This window comes from Epinephelus lanceolatus, chromosome 10 (assembly GCF_041903045.1).
Source record: "Epinephelus lanceolatus isolate andai-2023 chromosome 10, ASM4190304v1, whole genome shotgun sequence".
Classification (NCBI taxonomy): domain Eukaryota; kingdom Metazoa; phylum Chordata; class Actinopteri; order Perciformes; family Serranidae; genus Epinephelus; species Epinephelus lanceolatus.
Window position 1 is genome coordinate 23,921,072 of NC_135743.1, and position 20,935 is coordinate 23,942,006.

At 42.2% G+C, this 20,935-nt stretch overlaps 1 protein-coding gene across 19 annotated transcripts in view; it reads right to left on the minus strand.

Annotated features, from left to right (window-relative positions):
- Window positions 1-20,935, minus strand: part of LOC117265653 (uncharacterized) — a 42,829-nt gene that overhangs the window by 2,458 nt on the left and 19,436 nt on the right. For 7 of the 19 annotated variants that reach the window (XM_033640256.2, XM_078171818.1, XM_078171820.1 and 4 more), the window contains exons 10-33: window positions 20,138-20,310; window positions 19,925-20,041; window positions 19,058-19,318; window positions 18,661-18,792; window positions 17,346-18,530; window positions 15,853-16,083; window positions 15,511-15,735; window positions 15,198-15,410; window positions 14,832-15,062; window positions 14,516-14,737; window positions 14,143-14,337; window positions 13,112-13,345; window positions 12,748-12,915; window positions 12,380-12,586; window positions 12,009-12,200; window positions 11,154-11,359; window positions 10,758-10,826; window positions 10,587-10,631; window positions 9,832-9,894; window positions 7,367-7,546; window positions 1,670-2,059; window positions 1,028-1,150; window positions 721-840; window positions 549-629 (exon numbers count right to left, since the gene is read on the minus strand). In XM_033640256.2, the coding sequence (XP_033496147.2) occupies window positions 549-629; window positions 721-840; window positions 1,028-1,150; window positions 1,670-2,059; window positions 7,367-7,546; window positions 9,832-9,894; window positions 10,587-10,631; window positions 10,758-10,826; window positions 11,154-11,359; window positions 12,009-12,200; window positions 12,380-12,586; window positions 12,748-12,915; window positions 13,112-13,345; window positions 14,143-14,337; window positions 14,516-14,737; window positions 14,832-15,062; window positions 15,198-15,410; window positions 15,511-15,735; window positions 15,853-16,083; window positions 17,346-18,530; window positions 18,661-18,792; window positions 19,058-19,318; window positions 19,925-20,041; window positions 20,138-20,310 (5,263 nt within the window). Of the gene's footprint in view, window positions 1-548; window positions 630-720; window positions 841-1,027; window positions 1,151-1,669; window positions 2,060-3,282; window positions 4,319-7,366; window positions 7,547-9,831; window positions 9,895-10,586; window positions 10,632-10,757; window positions 10,827-11,153; window positions 11,360-12,008; window positions 12,201-12,379; window positions 12,587-12,747; window positions 12,916-13,111; window positions 13,346-14,142; window positions 14,338-14,515; window positions 14,738-14,831; window positions 15,063-15,197; window positions 15,411-15,510; window positions 15,736-15,852; window positions 16,084-17,345; window positions 18,531-18,660; window positions 18,793-19,057; window positions 19,319-19,924; window positions 20,042-20,137; window positions 20,311-20,935 lie in introns of those variants that run through there. The other 12 variants (XM_078171816.1, XM_078171828.1, XM_078171823.1 and 9 more) reach the window with 12 other exon arrangements.

The following is a 20,935-nucleotide window of genomic DNA, read 5'->3' on the forward strand; positions in this document are numbered from 1 at the left end:
AGTTGCAGCCATATTTCTTGACTTGCTTATGACAACATCAAGCTCGCTCTGGCCTGCACTCTCACACAGTGGTAAACATCTTGGCTGCACTGGCTGCCTCCTTCAGACGCCATGAAAAACACTCTGCTTGTGTGATCATTTTACTTTTTAGAAATTCTGAACTTCATATTTTAAAAAAAACAAAATAGGGTCAATAGTCTGGAAACACAAATTTTAACATGCTCTCCTTTCTTTTTTACAAAATTACCCAGACCTGGAAATGACTAAAATTAAATCCCATACTTTTCCATACTGCGTCGGAACAAGGGTTGTTCCTAACGACTTAAACTTAGAAGTTTAACAGACTAGTCGACTAGTCTAGAAGTAAGAAAACACTCATGCTGACTTTCCTTTAGTTATCTTAATAATAAGTTTAACCGACTGGTATTTCTGGTGCCGACTAGTTGATTAAACATTGCTATCCCTGCTGATCGGGCACATCCTTAGTAGGAAACCTGGTTTAATATTCTGTCTATTACGGGTCTGTGTCATGAGCTGAGGGTTTGTACCTTGTCTTGGTCGATGTCAGAGTCCGCAGTTATGACAATCCTCTTCTCCACACGAGTCTCCGTAGATCCACTTTTCACTACCTGGTGGAGAGAAGAAAAATATAATTGAGAGGCAAATAAAATAAAATAAAATGAAATCAATATAACACAGATCAAAGTTTGTCCTGCTGACCTTTGAGATGTGAGTGGTAGTGGTGGTGACTGTGGTGCCACTGGTGGTCTCTGAGCTAACAGTCTTGGAGCTGGACACAGTTGTGTTATCTTTGTCCTCGTCTGTCCCATCAACTGCCACCTGAGGGGGAAAAAAAAAAAGACCAAAACAGGTAGATTGAGTGATCATTTTTAGATAATGCGACCCTGAGCTTCAGCCAGGGAAGGTGCAGTGTTGTCTCATGCTCATTTTGGAGCCCCTGGCCTGGCCTGGTCCTCCCTGCACTGCTTGCACTGCATCTGGGCTGAGCAGGTGCTGGCGCCCCTACCTTTGAAGACTCATAGATGAAGGTCTTGGTTGGGACGATAGGGACCTCTGTGGTGGTGATGCCACTGGGTAAGGAGTTGGAGACAGCTGCGATGGTGATTGTCTGAGTCTGCACCAGAGGGGGCTGTGGATGGGAGCATAGCCCCATGAGTGGCTGTTTAACCAGACACTTTTCACCTCACCGCAACCAATTTGTTTCACACCATGCGTTCGCTGATAAGCCATTGCCTGTGTGGAGTGATTGCCACCACAACAGTCCTTTTTTCCCCTCCCCAGATTTGTTTAGGATTTTTGGAAATAACAGAATCACCTTGTTATTTCCCTTTCCCACCACCAACAAAAGAAACAGGGAGACAGAAAGCCATCATAGGCTGGAAAGTTCATGAAAGTTAATGTGTACATTTTGTGATGGAGAACAAAGCGCTAGTGTTACAGCAACCCATCACCATAGCTGAGAACACACCCCTGTGCAACACCTCTGCAGCAACCAAAGTGATATCCGAGCGAGGCGGATACTTCACTAGGCATTTAACAGATTCACAAGTTTTGTAGTGGTGCTGCAGAGGAGTGAGTGAGTGTGGCAGTGTTGAAATCACACAGAGGCCAAGCAGAGACAGAATCAGCGTCACCCTGAGGAGGCTACCTGGAAGCAGCGTACGACCTGTGGACCATCGCTCCTGAAATAAGAAGCTGGGGAAGATCCAACTATCTTTCCAGAGCCCTCTGACGCATCTGGATATGATTCTTCTTCCTCCTGGATCCCATCTAAAGCTCTACAGCAGGGGTCGAAGGGGGGAGGCAGCTGCGCCATCTCCACCTCTACGATGGGCACCAAGGAGGTCTCAAAAACTACAACCTCTTCCTGATCACATGACTCTTCCTCAAGTGGAGCACCGGGGGCTTCAACACTATCAGGCTCACTCTTGTGGCTCACAGTGGGACTTGGCACGCCTGAAAAGCCCAAATTGCTGCTGGTTTCCTCGTGTGCAGTCTTTGTCTCTGCACCACTGCAAAGGAGACTAAGGCACACACTCTAAAAAAGACACAACACAGTCACTACGGGATCATGGGCACTACTTACACAGATTATAATGCATGCATGTTAAAAATACACAACTGTATGGTATGTACAGTGCAGTATCCATTTCATGAGGTGCTACAGCTTTTCTTTGGCTTGTATGAAAATTTATATGACAGAAACAACAATTTTTAATGCCACAGCTTTATGGGTAACTTTAGTATGTTTCAAGCTGGACTCTTTTTTACCATGTTATTGTGTACTGTCGAGGTGACTAATGGGAGCAACAACTTTTGAAACTGGTCCAGGATTGAGTGAGGCAAAACTTGCTGCAATTTACTCCTTGCAGGCAACTGAGCACTGTCAATGTAAGTCCACTACAAGTGCTCGTTTTTAGCACTGACAGGCTCAGATTGTCATTACAAGTGTCTGACAACATTATGGAAATGATACCCTACAGAGACAGACCTTTTTACTAAAGACTAAGATCCCCTTTGTGTCACCAGAGAAAGCCCCAAAATTGCAATAGCCAAACCCACCAGACTCCATTCAAATAAACAGCAATTTTGGCGCGTATAGTGCCAGCGTATTTTTACTTCTAACTGCGTGAATTAAGGGTTTATTTCAACCAAACCAGAGTTGGTGGTTGGTGGAACAGCAGAGAGACAAACAAGATGGTATTTGTGAGTTCTATTTTGCTTCTGTCAGCTTTGAATTTAGTGTATTTCAAAGTGATAAAATTAGAGCTTATTTAAATGGAGTCTGGTGGGTTTGGTGATGGGGATTTGGGGTGTTTCTGGTTACACAAAAATGATTTTCACCTTTTAACAAAAAGGTCTATCTTGGTGGCGATCCTTTCCAAAATGTTGTTAGAAACTTCAAATAATATGAGCCCAGCAGTGGCAAAAACAAGCACTTCTAGTGGACGTAAGTTGACAGTGCTCAGTTGTCTGCATTGGAGCCTGTTTCGTCTCGCTTAACCCTGGACCCATTTTTAAATATTGTTGTTCCGATTAGTCACTAAGACAAAAAAAACAAAACAAAACAGGGAAACATAAGAACCAGGTAAAAAAAAAAAAGAAGAAGAAAAAAGAAAAGAAACAAAGTTGACCCTTTAACACCATCTTATTGCAGACCACGTACATATTCCTTCATGGCCACAGTGTGCCCTTTTCCTAACTGTTCCACATGACTCATGCTGATAAGTCACCAAATAAGATGGATACTGAATACAGGTGTTGCTCCATATTCTTTATTTCATCTGTGAATAAAACTCAGCATGCATCAGAATGAAATAGATGTTGTTTTGCTTGAATATTCTTTCAGTCAGGAGGGACTGCATAAATGACACGCCACTCACACTGCTTTGGCTCAACAGTCATCCCCTAAAACATGATTTAATATCATTTAAATAAAATCGTAAACAATCATATCAACTGTATATAGAATGCCTTTTATTCTTTGGTCAAAGTTGATTGTCAAAACGTCATGCAACAAGGAATCTCTTGCAGTTGCTACATACTGCCTCGCCAAATACTGGTGAAGGACAAAGAGGTTAATAGGTATTACAATAAAGCTGCCTCGAGGTCTCCCATCACAGGAAATACCATACTGTGACAAAGAACGTTGAGAAGTTTCCCAGTAACATGACTGCCATCTTCTAGTGCTTACTTAATGTGGAATCAGGAAAAAAGTTTGTGTATCCAAAAGTCACATCACAGTGATCAGCTTAGACATTATCCTTTAACAACCGACAATATAAATGTACCTCAAATTGTGTATAAAAGCAGTGATATGCTCAGACATTGAAAGCCTTTGGATAAAAGTCAGTTGTTACGCTGTATTGGTTGATTTAAAGTCCAAAAAACAACACAGAAAATGCAAAAGAGTGGTGGCTTGATTGTCATTTCCAGTCCTAATCAACGAGTCTTTGGAGAACAGGTCTGTTTCTGGCTGGAGAAACCAGGTCAATTGTGCAGCAGTGGGAAACAGAAGCAATGAAAGTCTTGTCCCACAGACGCCAGAAAAAATAGGGGCAGCTTCTCAAGTGGAGCAGAGGATGAGAGATGAAGAATGCTACGGTGATGTTGAAGAGGAGGCGAAGGAAGGAGAGGCGGAGAAGAGAAAGCTAGAGGTTGATGGGTAGATGGACTAGGTGCGGTCTCCGCGGGTCACACTCACACCTGTGTGGGATTTCCGCAGGGTCGAGACGGCCCCTCAGCTGCGTTTGGAGTAGAAGTCGAGCAGGGGGCCGCGAGGGAGGCGGATGACAAACTGAGGGGGAGGAGGAGGAGGAGGAGGAGGAGGGAAGAGAGATGACAGGAAGGACTTTTGAAATGTTTGCAATGACCAAAAATTAACTGAAATTTGTAAAAGCTAGAGCTGTACAATAACTGATTACTGAAAACTACAAAATGTGATTTTTTTTCAGGAATTTATGTTGTCCAGAGCACAGAAATGTTAACGGCACATGCATTTTAACATGCATCTTTGCATTGTTTCAACATCATTTTTTTTTATAAGAAGACAGAAAGCCATCCACACTTGTAGTACCTTTTTGAAAGGGGTGCATTCCATACATTTTTTAGATGGATCTCAGCAGCTGATGTCAACAGTGTCAGCGCATGATTTGGGCCTCTAGCTCGAGGATGTTAGACTGGTGCAGATGAAAGGTATACCCTGCAGGATTTTCCTAAAAAACTATGTATAGACGGATACAAAAGTAATTCCTCTCAAACATCACTATAAGTGTGTAGTGGTGTATTTTTCGGCAGAGACTCTGACCTCTGCCTGTATTTCTTAATGTTTTTAAAATAATTTTTCTGTGGTTTGGATATTCCTAGGCACAGCGTGCAGGTGAGGTCAAGAATTAATAAAAAGATAGCAACCATGTGCCAGACCATAAGCAGCCCGCATCCCACAGGAAGCTACAAAAATCGCAGACACAGCACTGAAAACTAAAATTACTGCCTTGCGGTTGTCGTCTCTGCGAACCAATCAAGTTGCAGTTACAATTTACATCCAAAGACGCAAAGACTCTACATATTCTAAAACATGGATGTTTTATTCACATCTTCAACCCATCAGCACCGAAGATCTAAACAATCAGCACAATTTCAATTTGGGCAACGAACATTACTATTACCAATTTGGTATCTGAACAAACATCTCCCCTTCTGTTCCTGATATATAAAGGTGTTTTTGCAGAAAAATATGATGTCACAGTGAAGCTGACCTCATGACCTTTGGGATATAAAATGCCATCACTTCATCATTTTTTATTCTATTAGTCATTTGTGCGAAACTTTGTCACAATTAGCGTGAATTCTTGAGTTAGTGCCAAAAAACAGTTCAATTGCTGAGTCCAATTGGAAGTTTGTGCCAAATTTGAGGAAATTCCTTCAAGGCCTTCTAGAGATATTGCATTCACGAGAATGAGACGTACGTACATATGTAACTATGTGGACAAACATGGATGGACAACCCGAAAACATAATGCCTCCGGCCACAGCTGTCGCTGACATGAAGGCATAAAAACACAAAAGCAGATAGGCGAAACACCCATCAGACAAAGCTTGTTCCCAAATGAGAGTGAATCTGGGGTTGGCTTTCGCTTGTACTTTTGCTGGCAAGCGTTTTTTTTTTTAACAATAACCAACAACACCTGCACAGTAGACCTTTAACTACCCAGTGTAGTATTGTGTTTGAGTGGTAAGTGTATTTTATCTGTCTGAAGGCTGCTGCATAGCAGTTATGAACTGAAAACTTCACTAATTTGAAATAACAGGTCAAAGTAACCAGCGATATTATCAGTGTTTACTCTTCTCATAGTTGGGTCAATACACGATTGAAGGTTAAGTACAATGACAAACTGGCTTGTAAAATTGAGCACGAACAGTATTGTGTCCACTCCACTGGGCAAACAACATTTGACCGGTGTCATATTGTTGAATGCTTACATCAAAAATGTTGTACAATTGTTCTGATTCATCTCCTCACTACAGACGCTAAGCTGTCAGATTTGCTTTGCTTTGATTTCAACTCTAATGCATCCTGACAATATGATTTACTTGGGGCCATTTATCTCCAACTGTAAAAATGCTTTGTGTCCAAACAGTTAAGCTGCAGTTGTTAATCTCTCGCCAAAAGGCATGTGAAATGAACCTCAGTAGATTACACTTGTTTGTGTGACAGCAGCTCAGATTGGGGGTATGTTTCTACTGCGCTGAATAGCTCTCATGTAATCTTTTTAACTGCAACCTAACTATTAATACCAATTATTATGCAATTATATTAGTTTTATTGTGTGATCCTGTGATAGCTACATTATTTTTTAAAATAGGGAGAGTGGGACAAAAACTGCTAATACAACTGTGAATGAGGCCTTGTCTCTTTATGGAAAAACAAATGTGACTTGGAGGGAGCAGCAGCCAAAAAAGGTCAAAGCAGTGTGAAAAGAAAGGTGAGCAAAGCATAAAGTATTAAAAGCAGAAAGGAAGCTCATCAATGAAGGTGGGACAGAGGAGAAGGGGAAAAGGTAAATTCTGCTCATTGTCAGCAGAACGTGCAGAAATTAATCACAGAGTCATGCGGTAAATTTTCAACGTCAGGTCTGTCAGTCATGCAATACAAACACGTCAGGGTTCAGAGGCATCCGAGGCAGATGACATGAACCAAAGTGAGTTCTCAGAGAGTGGACAACCTGTCCCAAAGATGCCTCGCCCACATCAGTCTTTTAGTGACAGAACAAAAGTACAGACCCTATTCAACAAGTCCTACAGCATTCTTCATACACATGCATGTGCTGCATACCACATGCTATCTCCTTGAATAGGTCCGTACATGCACACACGATCCTCCGCACTCAGACTGTAAGAGAACCAGGAATGACAACTGGAAGAGCCTGATCCCTTCTTCTACCAATTTCTCTTGTATGAATATATTCATCATGTAAAAGAATAGAATCCAATGCAGATATTCAAACTTCAAAACAAACGTTTACAAATTACTATCAAACAAGACATTAGCAAGAATTTCAGGTTCTTCTGTTCCATCATGAATCCATGCACACTGCTCATACCAGTGCATTGTTTTCCAATCGAGTACAATCATCTCTGAGCCATGGAAAACAAACATGATAACGCAAGTATAAACACAGCTTTAACCTAGTCAGCTCAGGAATTGTTAGTCTCCATGATAATTTTCTAATTCAGTTTAAATTAAAAATGTTTTGCTCGGTTAGCTCCAATTCCTGAACAGGCAGACTCAGGTTAAACCAAGTAAAAAGGATTTGGTGGCGAGTGGTTTTTGTAGGAGACTTACCCCATCTGCACTGGGCAGAGGTTGACCATTGATGCCCAGGGTGCGGAACGGAGAGTGCGTGGAGAGGCGCTTGTCCCACTCACTGGGCCTGCTCTCCGGTGTAGCTTCCATGAAGTTCCTCTTCAGCTCACTGATGTTGGCGTGATGCCTGAGCAGGTCCTCCTGAGGCTTTTCGAAATCCTATACAGAGGAAAGTCGAGAGGGGAAAGACCGTGCGGAGGGGGGGGAGGGCACCAGGTAATTGGAGTACAAAAACAATAAAGGGAGAAAAAATAAGAAGTGAAGAGAAGATGGAGGGTGAAAGTGGGATGGGGAAGGGAAGGGAAGATGAAGGTGATGTTCGTAGGTGGGAGAGATTAACAAACAGAAAGGACAAAGACAAGTGGAGAAAAAAAGTTAGATCATGTTTTCTATTGTTTTTATAAATGTTGTGTTGACTTATTGCTGATTAAATAAACAAGCAGAAGCAGGGTTAATTGGTGATTCTAAAGGAATACAAATTAGAAGGGCCCATTAATCATGATGACCACATTTAGTAGTTTCTTGAGAGATTATTAACGACTCCTTTTCAAAATGAAAATCAAGTCTGGTGGCTGATTCATGAGACCAGACTTTGGTTTATAAAGGGAAGATTCAGAAGAGCCGGTGTCGTGATTTTTGGAGTTTGGACGGGAAGGAGCTATAAGTTACACAGCACAGCATTAACCCTCTGAGACCTGTGGGGCCACCGACGATCCCAAATGACATTCCTTGTCAGTAGCGTTTAAGAGTCTGTCTAAAGCTAGAGTTATGATACTGGTATCATATGAAACTAGTAGACCTAGCCCGATGGGGTGTACCCCATAGTGAGATACCTAACTCATGTTATCAGAGAACCAGGGTTACGTTTGTAACCTAAAGATTTTTGCATGCAGTAAAAAACATGTTATTTTTGCCTATTGCCAAAAACTGTGATTACTTCAGAAAAACCACAGCATGCATTTCTCTACGGAGTTCCTCAAGGTTTTGGGCCTTAATGTGGTCATTTGTGGGATTTTTTTTCTACAATTTTCATCAATGCTCGAGTGGCAAAAAATGCTTATGTTTGCAACCAAAATACTGAATCGCCACCATATTGTTCTAAGTCCTTACACAGTCTTAATTTTAGATGTTCAAATAGACTCATAACCTAAACGCAATGTTTATAACAAATTTGTGACATGCAGTTCTGAGCTGCATCTTAAATTAATCTTGCTATCTGCTATCTTCCCTTAAAAGAGAAAAAAATGGGTCTGTGGTGGGTCTCAGAGGGTTAGTGGTCTACTATCGCATAGCATGTGGCCTGCAGTGAAACATGTCGTGAGAACAGGCTGCAAATCAAAGAGCAGGAGAGGTGATGAGAGTAGACATGGAACAAGTTGTCAAAGATGAAGCCTCAGTAGAAATGGAAACCTGTTCATTTAACACAAATGAACAAAAGCAACAGAAGCAGCACTCATTTGGCAACATTTAGCACCAAGTTGATCTTTTTAGAAATCTGCAAGATACCGACTCCCATTTTACCAAACATACTGCAGACAATGATTCTAGTCAACGAAGAGAAGAGTTGACTATTAATTATGACTTACTGTGGTGCTAAAGAGCAACTTAATGATAAGTGTTTATCCAAACGTCATTCCTTTCACATACAACAGCAAAGACGTATAATTATTTTAATTTTAACTACTATGGTCAGAAGATTTTATTGGCATAACTGCTGAGAAAGTGCAATGCGTTACTGGCAAGTTAGAAAATGAGACGGAGGTAAAAGAGCAAAAGCAGGAACAGGAGAATACTGATGATCTGGAAAAACAATTATAGAAAAATGGAGCTGCTTATGAACTAGGGCTGCACGATATTCAGTGACATTAATTGTTGTGTTAACGATATTACTTGCGATAAATAAAGATATTAAAGTTGCTGGTTGAGTTATTTCCAACACTCTGAACTGAGCACTAAAGGCGCCAATAAAAAAAGAATATTTATATTTCAAAGTGCAGTTTTCTACAATACTCTCTTTCAACTAACCAAAAAAGTCCCTGAAAGCAGTATCGCTATCTTTGACATCACGATAATGATAAAAAATGATATATTGTTCAGACCTAATGTGAACAGTGACAGTTTAAGGAAGCTATGAACGGCAGCTTCCTTAACAATTTCATATATACCAATGTAAGTGGAAGAATACCTGTACATAACCAAATACTTGTTTGTTGTACATTCAACAGCACTCTCCTGAAACAACTGGATTAGAGTTACGTTGCAACACACACACACACACACACACACACACACAAACATTTATCATGTCATCTAAAGCCACTCATTAACGCTGGTGCAAAAAGTGTGAATCATGCCACATGCAAGCGTGATATTAAAGAGCGGCCGTTGTGCCAAAGAGCAAGAAAATACAGACAGAGACTGACGTCTCCAAAAGGGATACAAACCTCCAACATTAAAAGGCTATGTCTTATATAAATTGAGTCACCCTCAATTTTCTTAGCTCTTTTCTGTGAAAAATGAAAAGAAAAAAAAGTGTGGGTTTGTTTCAGTTCCCCTGTGTGCTGGCATTGAGCTGCCATACGTTGGACATGCATACTATGAAATTCACTACAGTGTTAATACAACAGACAAACAGAGCTGTGAGGAGTCTGCATGCAAAATAGTCTAAGACAAAGTGACCATAAAGGCCAAACTGCAATGTACTAACAAAACAATAAACCTAAGACTAAAGAGGACTGACTTAAGATTTCTACTCTCATAATGAGAAAGAAAAACAAACAGTGGAGTGACAGAAATGTGATAAAACACCAGTTATCATGCCACTTTTTTTAGTAAAGTGCACAAATCTATAGTCATGCATGTGTGCATTCCAGGGTTTACAACAACAGCAAGCAATGAGAGGAAATGAATGCCTTTCCAACAGCTTATGTGTAAAAGCATAGTCTCTTCACATTACTGTCGTATTATTCTATTAACACCAGGTACTCAATGTTTACATATTCCATTTATTCATTTCTCTACCTCTTAAAATATATTTTATGTGCATCGAACCTGATGTGGATTTCATTTAAGACCTAGCCGTATGGAAGCACAACATGAGAAGAGGGTGAGATTAGTCTTTTGGATGAGAAGCTCGAGATCATCAGAATGGAGGTGGAGAAATGGCTGCGGAAACGTATACGAGGCTAAAGAGTCTGACCTTTCGCATTCGCACCACCTCCGTGATCGACACCTCAGACTCGTGCTAGCCCGGGGAGGAGAGAGGGACACGAGTTAGCATCCTCTGCTTGTCGGCTTTACATCTCAGCCATAGTGGAAACAAGTCTTCTACAAAGGGGCCACATGCAAGAGGCCAGCGTCTCACACTAACCTGAATGTCCCCATTGATGGTGGATATCAGTGAAGAGTCTACTTCTCTCTGGTCCCTCCACACTGCTGGCTACAGCAGCAAGAGACACAGTTCACACTCAGACACAGAGAACAATCTCTGCTCCCTACTTAAGCATCTTTTATCATCAAAGACTATGAAGCAATATCATTTAAAACAGGTCTTCATATTTTATCATTATCTACAATCAAACTACCCAGACAATCACTATGATGACACATTATAAATAATTTGTTGGTGTTTCACTGGCACCAGCTATCCTATTAGGAATATATGGTTTACACACACATATGATGCCACATTTTTCCTGCACATTAACATTTAGATTGAAATTACAGCACAAACATGTAAAAGATTGATCAGAGTGAAATTGAATACCTTGACCTCAGACACAGCCTCGATTTTGGAAGGCTCCACCGCTTCTACGGTAACCTCCAGCTTTCTGTCCTCTTGGCGGCTGGTCTTGATTGGAGTGGAGGTCTGGGGCTGATCGAGAGGAGCCATTGGGATCCCTGCCTCGGCCAGAGCAGCCTGGGAGAAGACCGGAGCACTGACAGGACGGGTGCCCCTCTGTGTGCTCACCACTAGGCCAAAAACAGACGGAACAGAAACGTAAATAAAAGGAAATATGTTTCAGTACAGTGCGTTATGGTTGGATAAGATTGTATGCAGATGATCAAATCCCCTAAGTGAGTAAAAACACAGTGAAAAAGTTAAACATACAAATACAGTTAACACACAATAGCGCATCTTCGCAACATCATACTTACAGTCTCACGTCGATGTGATCAGAAAAATGCACACACTGCAGGGTATACCTACCTCATTTGTTGTGTTTAGTCTCTTTTAAAAGGACAAGTGCAAGTCAGAACCTGAGGTGGGCCAGAAGCGAATATCCAAAAAGTGGTATGAGAGCAAAAGCATGGATTAGTTCTTGTTGCAATCCGATGAACAATGCAAAGGCAGATGACGTTAGGCTGCAAAAGAGCTGCCAGCTCAATGTGGTTGAACTGGTGAAATGCTGAGATTCTGCTAAACAAAGCACGGCAAGAGGTTCTTGAATGATGGTGAATGTGCATCTCTGCTCACATTCTCTTGTGGAGCGAAAGTCAGTGTATCCTGTAAACAGGCTGCAAATGTTGCCAAGCGTTTCATGGAGCGAGGAAAGCGCAACCACGCGTGTGAGAAGCTCATCTGCAAAAAAGATAACAAACCCAAACAGGCGAGAAATACCTGTCTCCTTGAGGCCACCATCTAGTAGAACAAACCAATCAGCATTGCCATGCGTTTGTGTGACTGGACGTCTTTCCTCCAGGATCCGTTTCTCAAAATATGGTCTCTGCTCAGAAATAGCAATCCTCGTTTTGGCCACAGCAGTTGGAGCTCTCACTGCTGCTGGGAACTGGACGTGTTGAGGGGCAGCGACTAATACAAATACACAACCAGGTGTTATTGTGGAAATACCGTACAAAATATTGGGACATCTGCGTTTATAGTGAAATAGACTACCCTGCTAAATTGAAGTAAAACTGTTACCTAAATTTAACAAACTCAAATAAAAATGTTTGCATGTAAAGGCTGGGCTAAATCATTTTTTATTATACCTGATTTCTTAGCGGCCACATCCAGAAGAATAAACCAATCATCGTCCACCTCTCTCACTGCTGGACGTGGCTTCTGCTGCACCACCTTCTCCTGCTGCCACCTCTCCTCCACTATGGTAACTCTCTTCTGCACTCTCTGCTCTACAGCTGCAAACTCTTTAGCTGGTCTTACTTCAGGATATGTACGGATACGCTGATCCACAGCCACTAATGCAGAATACACACAAAGCTTTCTCAGTCAGATCACAATTTTTCTTAAACGTAATGAACATAGTAAGATATGTAGTAAAACTGCAGTGAAAACACAGACACCATGTTGTTGTCTGATTCTGTCTCACAGTAGCAGCCGCACAAAAACAGCAGAATACCTGGAACTTTTGCTGCAACATCTAGCAGCACAAACCAGTCATCATCCACCTGTCTCGGCTGCGGTGGTTTAATCTCCACCAACTTCACAGAGGGCCTCATATCTTCTATGATGACTGGTTTTGGTTTAGTAGCTGGCATCACATCCACAATACGCCTAACCACAGCAACTAACACAGAGAAATAAGGGTAAATAAACTTGATGCAAAATTATTTGATATATTTAATACCTCTATCATTTTTACTATCATATGAAATTTCATATTGTGATATTATTTTAGGCCATATCTCCCACCCCCAGTTCAGTCACCACTCAACTGAACTTTTTAGCACAGTGTATGCAGACACTTTGGCAATGAAAGGTACCTGGCGGTATGACAACAGGCTTTTCACGGATGATGTCAAACAGGACAAACCAATCATCTCCTCCTTCTCTCTCGGACGGCGGTGCAACTTGTGAAGGTCTAATTTGAGACAGACGTGTCTCATCTTGCCTGCTGTCCACACCAATTATCATCTTCTTCCACGTTGTGGTCTCTGTGGTTGTCACCTCAAGATCAAACATCTTCCTCTTATCCGGAATAATCTCAACAGGAGTAACTAGCACAAACAGACAGAGTCAATGAAGCTGAGCGACACAAGTATATCTGCTGAACATAGCAAGTTACAAGCTGCAGAAATTGGCAAAGGGTAAAGTCTTTAAATATAACGCTTCAGAGTGAATTCTGATGGGGTGCAAACAAAAGCCCCTTTCACACATGCATTGCAAACCTGAAATTATCTAGACATCACACGGAGGAGCTGTGTGTGAGGACGCAAATGTCCGAATCAGTTGGATCGGATTAAACAGACTTAACATTGCCCACACTCTTTAGTAAAATAAGTGTAATGTCTGATTGACGAGTGAATAGAGCAGGTAGTTGTCCGGAGAATTCACAGCTAACGAGTGGACATGTTGATGACATTTCTATCATGTGGCTTGAGTAAAATTGGAAGAAAGCAAACATCCGAGGGTGAAGAACAAGGGTCATTTTCTCGAACACGATAACGAAAATGTCTAACTGGAGAGATGACGAGATTCTGGAACTTCTGCTGTTAAGGGCTGAAGGCAAAATCTTCAGACAAATTAAAGGAATGGCAAGAGATTCTGTTGTGTATGACCAAATTACGAACCAGCTATGGGACCGAAGTGTAATCCGTATCACGTCATGCCTCCTGCACGCTCTACCCAGGCACCACCCCTCGCCTAAACAAAACAGAGCATTCCCAGGAGATGAGAATAGACAATTTCCTGTCGTGTGCTACATGTGTGAAAGGGAAACTCGGGACAATGTCCAGACCTGCTTCACCAGATATTGTCCGGAGTTCATATGAGAAAACGGCTGTATATTATATACCTGATGGTGCTATGACTGCCTCTTCACGAACGGCATCAAACCACACAAACCAGTCATCATCTCTCTCTGGCAGCGGCTGGGAAGGCTGCAGTCTAATCTGGTCAAGATCAACCTGCTGCGGCTTCTGCTCTATGCTTATCACTTCAACTCGAGGTTGAACACTTGGATAAATTTGGCTTGGTATTGCCGGAGGAACTGAAAGCAAACAAATTATACTCAAGCTTCAGAAAAAGTGAAGAAAGACCTCCTATTTATACAGTTTAACAACAGAACTAATCTCTGAATCGTCTGAGTGACACCCAGTTCACTTGTAAGATAATCTGTTTTGGTGTGATAATATGTGTAAAGAAAAACCAAAGAAGGCTGTGGGTACCTGGAGGTATGTAGGCAGTTCCTCTGGGAACAACATCCAGCAAAAGAAACCAGTCATCATCTCTTTCGATGACTGGCTGGGATATTTTCTGCTGTGCTCTTTCCTCTGTCTGCACCACCATCTCTTCAACTACGACCTCCTTCCTGGACTCTACCGTTCTCATTTCAGCCACAGTAGAAATTCTTTCTTCAGGATAAACCTGAACATACTCGGCCTTTGTAACTAATGACAAACAGAATTATGAATGAGTATTGTAAGACATTTATAACGAGCTTGCAAGTCTTAATGGCGGGCCTTGAGTGAAAGTCGACAATACCTGGTGGCACATATGATGGTTCTCTAGTGGGAACATCCTGCAGCACAAACCAGTCATCTTCTATCTCTCTCACAGCCGGTGGCAGTGCTACTACTTGCTTCACATCCAGCACTTGATCTTTTTTTGTGTCTACCACCACCTTCACTCTTTCTTCTCTCTGCTCAATGGTTGTAATTTCAACTACAGAGACACGTTCTTCAGGGGACACTTCAACACACTCTGCAGCAGCAACTAAGACAAAAGAGATGAAAATCTTCAGATGCTTTGGACAGTATAGGGGATTTAAGGATAAGAGCGTCTGCAGAGCTCAGGATAATTGCTTGCTTTGATACAGCTGTGTAGCAGTACGAGGGATTTTCACAATACCTGGTGGTACGTATGGAGTTTTTCTGGGAATAACATCCAGCAACACAAACCAGTCATCATCTCTGTTTATCACTGGCTGTTGTGGGATTTCTTGTAGGTATCTTGGTATCTCCTGTACAACTTCTACCTCTCTAATCTCTTCCTTGGTTGCAATTTGAGCCACAGAGACAAAACTTTCTGCCTCCATCTGGTCACTTTCCTTCAGGGTAACTGCTATGAGTAAAGTCAGGAGAGAGTCTTTTAACACAAGCAGTGATACACACTTCCTGTATGCGCAGAATTAAGTACAACAGAGCCAGCATTTTAGCAATACCTGGAGGTACATATGGAGCTTCTCTGGGAACAACATCCAGCAACACAAACCAGTCATCATCTCTGTTTATCACTGGCTGTTGTGGGATTTCTTGTAGATATCTTGGCGCCTCTTCTATTATCGTTCTCTCTTCAGCTACTGCTTCTCTAATCTCCTCCTCGGTTGCAGTTTGAGCCACAGAGACATATACTTCTGTATCAATCTGGTCTCCTTCCTTCCAGGTAACTGATATGAGTAAAGTCGGGAGAAAGTCTTTTAACACAAGCAGTAATACACACTTCCTGTACAGCACAGGACAGCCAACGTTTTGAAAAGCAGTACAGGTATTTTTTTCAGCAGTACCTGGTGGTACATATGATGTTTCTCTGGGAACAGCATCCCATAACAAAAACCAGTCATCATCTCTTTCAATGAGAATCTGTGGTGGTGGGATCTCTGGTATACGCCATACTTCCTCTTCTCTTGTTTGTGTCTCTTCTACTGTATTCTCAGTTTTCTCCTGAACTGTTGTAATCTCAGTCTCTGAGGAGAAATACTTGCCTTCATCCACCTGAGCACGTTCCACCCTGGTAACTAATGATGACAGTAAAGACACAGAATCTTTGAACATGGGAGCAAACATGCAGTGTCAAAAAGCTCACAGTAAAGCTGTAATTCCACTGCATGGTACAGCTGACTGACCCACTTCTTTTGGTACCAGGTACTTTTTTTTACGTTATAGTAACCCCTTAGTGTGGGTGGAATTGTTAGCTGATTGTCAAAGTGGCGCCGCGTGAAACTGCTATGACATAATCTTGAGCGTGACACAAACATACAAAAAATGGAGGATATCAAAGGGATTGTGTTCTTGATCCTCAGCATGTGTCTGTTTGTCACAGCAAGGAGAAAGACTTTGTATCAGAAAAGGCTGAGGGCAGTATTTCTTTTAAATGTTTAAAATGTCAATCAGTTGACAACAAAAGCTTGGCTATTCAAAATGATGGGTTTGTACAGGACAGTGTTTTGCATATGGCAATTCAGTGGTGTTTTAGCTCCACCTTTTACCAGGTACTATCCACAACTTCTGCTAATGGAAAATGAGTTGAGTCGAGTAAAGCTGAGTCGTACCATGCAGTGGAAAAGTGGTCTAAGTGAAGCGGGACAAGGTGTGGTGGGTTATTCTCACTTGCAAGAAACTATTTCCAAAGTATAGATATTACTAAGACTGCAAATCTATCGTCAAGCATCAAAAACACCTCACTGCAGCGGGTGACAAACCCATTTTCAGGAAAAGCACAACAAACTAGTTGGTTAATAGGTTAATGTTGGTGTTTTGGTGCACACAGGCACACGAGTTAGATGGTTATGAGTGAGGTTTCAGGTTTGAGAGGAGTGCTCCTTGTGGGTTAGTCTGTTCATCTGATGACTGAAAAACAACCCTTTAAATTCCCACAAACGTTCTGTATGCACCCAAAAAATAAAGGCTACGGCTGTTTGCTATGATACCCATATTTTCACCCCTTCTGCAAAATTAGGACATCTACATCGACCAAATTTGCTGTCTGCTACACTGCCATTACTTTCACTCCACTGTTTCTGCCTGAGTATAACCCAGAATTAAACCGAGCACAGACCGACCTTTCACAAATGTCAAATGATATTTATAAGAGAAAGGGAAGGGCAATCAAAACAAACCTGTTAACTTCTCCTTTCATTGAAAAGAAAACAGGGTGAAAGCAGTTGACTTCTCACTTGTTAGCGTACACAGCACACAAAAAGTATTCGAGATGAAAATGGTAGTGATATTAGCGAGATTAGCAGAGGTCTGAAGCTGGTTGCACAATGCCATACTGTACCTGGTGGCGTGAAAACAGCTTTGTACGGAGGGCGGTCAAAAACTATGTACCAGATGTCCTCATCTGCCACCTGAGATTGATCCTCAGCCTGACGCCTCTCTGTAACTTCTCCCTCAGTAATCTCCTCCAGTGTTTCTGTCTTACGCCATGTCCCCACTGTTTCTAGCCTCTCCTCTGATATTACACTGCGCTGTACCTGCGCATCTTCCACAGCTTCCTGTTTCTGCCCTCTCTCTTCTACAATAGTGACCCTCTTCTTAGTCCTACGCTCCACCTTCTGGTATGTAACAACAGAAGTGGTAGTGGCAACATCTGAAGATCCTGACTTCAACTCCTCCGTCACCTTGTCTGTCCATTCCTTTTCCATCTGACGTAGCTTTTCTCTCATGCTATCATCTGAAAGACTCTCGTCTGTCACTTCTTTTTCACTCTTCTCCTTCAGCACGACTTTCCATTCCTTTTCCATCTGACGTAGCTTTTCTCTCATGCTATCATCTAATAGACTCTCTTCTGTCACGTCTTTTTCACTCTCCTCCTTCACCACGACTTTCCATTCCTTTTCTATCTGACGTAGCTTTTCTCCCAAGCTATCATCTAATAGACTCTCATCTATCACTTCTTTTTCACTCTCCTGCTTCACCACGACTTTCCATTCCTTTTCTATCTGAACTAGCTTTTCTCCCAAGCCATCATCTGACAGACTCTCTTCTGTCACTTCTTTTTCACTCTCCTGCTTCACCTCGACCTCTTCCTCCTCTGGCAACAAGCCCTTCAAAAACACCTGCTTTATCTGCTCTTCCAATTCATCTACTTCACCCTCTTTTGTCTCGACTGTGCTCACGGATTTCCTCAAGACGTTTTCTGTGATACGTTCAGCTTGTATTTGTTGCTGCTGCTCCAATTCTCTCTCTTCCTCTTTTAACTTCTCTACCTCTTCCTTACCCAATTCCACTTCTATTACTTCCTGAAGTCTTTCTGCCATCTCATCCACTTCTTGGAGCCTTTCCTCTAAATCCTTAACTTCTTTCAGCCTCTTTTCCAAAACAACTGCCTCTTTCAGCTTGTCTACCATGGTCACAGTTTCCTGCAGCCTCTCAATGACCTCCACATTGGTCAGGTTCTGCTCTGCGACACGCATGCCCTGCTCATCCTCCTCCTGGAGCTGGAACTGAGTTTGGGGAGGGACTGGGAGGGAAAGCAAAACAATAAGCCATGAAAGGAACTAAAATGTGATTCAATTTACAGGCTGTTAATGTGTTTTTGTACCAACAGTGCTCAAACTCCATACGTCATATTTCCATACATAGAAACTCACATGGTTTGTCAACACGCTCGAATGAAGATAGGCTGAAGAATCGGTCAAAGTAAAGGTACCAGTCATCTTGCTGTGTCAGTGCTGGGAACAACAGCCGGTCCAAAGAGCTTGTTTTCGCCAAGCTGAGCTTAGCTGACAACATCAGAGAAACAACACTGAATAATTTCGTACCAGATAAGCACACACACACACACAAATCTCAAATTGTAATACGGGGCAGAGTAGCACCCCATGCTCAGTTTTTGTAATAGCCTTTGAAAATGCAGTGTACATGTAGTGTTATCATTCATTAGGTGCACACTGGTCACAATAAAATAACATTTAGATGCAAGATCTTTAAAAGCCAAGCCAAAACGAGAGATAGAGAATCTGGGTTCAGATTTAAAAGTGCAAATACCTGGCTGTTTCACAGAATCAAAAGATGGGACAAAGGGAAAAGGAGTTTGACGATGGAACAGACCGGACCACTCATCCTCATTTCTCATCTGCTGTTGCACATCAGATGCCAGCTCCTGCCACGGCTGACTGACTGTCTGGGTGGTGGTGGTTTGAGAGCCAGTCTGCCCAGCCTCAGTGTCCTGCCAGGTTACTGTGACTGTGTGAACAGACTGCCCTTCCTCCCTGGACTCAATGAAAGTCTGCTCAGACTCCCCTCTGGCTGTGAAGAGATGACGAGTTGACGGCAATTATGTAATGGTAGTGCTGTAGAGATGACAGCCACTGTGAAGGCTTCACAGTGCTTCAAGCGTATTTTTGACCAAGCCAGACGCCAGGCACTTGTGCCAGACTATTGTGAGTCCACTAAGCCGAGGTTAGTACAAAGCTGAATGAAAGATGCCTTTCATCCTTCACAACAAGAACAGATGCAAAGGACAAATGAATGCAATTGTGCAACACACAATTTCTGAAAAAGCCAAAAAAAATCTGAAACAGCAGCCTCAAGACTGGCAATGCCTGTGTGTACTTAAGCATGTGAGGAACCTATTTTTCCTTTCAGAGTGACCGGAGATACCCTGGGATCATGCCAGGGAAAGTATAAGGAGGGTGACATTACCCTCGTGCCAGAGTAGGTCAGCATTCTGACAAGTAAACCATCTGTGCCGCAGCTGACAATGTTTTCAAAAGGATTACAGACATGAAAGCAAACAAGCCAGAACGGATGAGCACGTTAGATGATTTGAAAAGGCTGTTTGCAAGCGAGAATAAAATAAATGCTGAAAATATGCCAAAAAGCGCTGGTGCGGCTCCACACAGTTCCTGGTACCTTGGAATTCAGGAGAATGCTGAGGTTTGTCAGATGTCAGCTGCAGCGACAAATCATCAACCTCAGAGCTGGTTGATGCTGAGAGTTGCTGCGGGTACTGGAGAGTTTCATCTCCAGCTGCAAGAGTGAAACAAGTCAGAGAGTAGTTTATCGAACTCGTGCCTTTTATACAATGATTCCAACACGGGTTCACACACATACACATGGACATACCTCCATCTAGGTTACGGGACAGCCTCTTGCTAGCAGAGCGTGTGAAGCGAGGGGCCGGGCGGTCAATCAAGGAGCTGGCCTGGCGGGTCTGGGCCTGAGTACGTCCGCTGTACCGGAACTTGGAGCCCAAGACGAGGAAGCGACGTGATGTGGGGGGCTCTACTGTTGGAACTCTGAGGGACAGAAACATTAATTTATTAATCATCCATCCATCCACCACTAAAGGGTAAGTTCATTATTTTTAAACCTGGACCCTTTACCCTGTGCTTTTGTGTCTAATGGGTGTCTAATGAGAACAACAATTTTTAATTGGTCCTATAATTGAATGAGATTGGTGCAGACGACAGTGGCAAAAAAGGCTGCTATGTATTCATTTGGTGTATGTTTGCACAGTCAGTGTATGTCCACAAAAAGAGCTTGTCTTAGCCACTGACAGACTCAGATTATATATCAAAGTGTCTAACAATTCATGGAAAGGATCCTTACAGAGATAGACCTTTTTGTGTAAGAGTACATTCTTTCTGTTTAACTAGAAACAGCCCTGGCATTGCCATTGCCAAACCCACCAGACTCCATTTAAATAAACAGTGATTTTAGTAGCATAAAATAAACTTCATTTTAAGTCAACAGAAACAAATTAAAACTCACAAAAGCCACCTTGTTTCGTCTTTCCACTGTTCCAACAACCACTAACTCTGGTTTGGTTGAAATAAACCCTTAATTTAACCCTTTAGATGTGAAAATATGCTGGCTCTATACGTGCTAAAATCACTGTTTATTCAAATGGAGCCTGGTGGG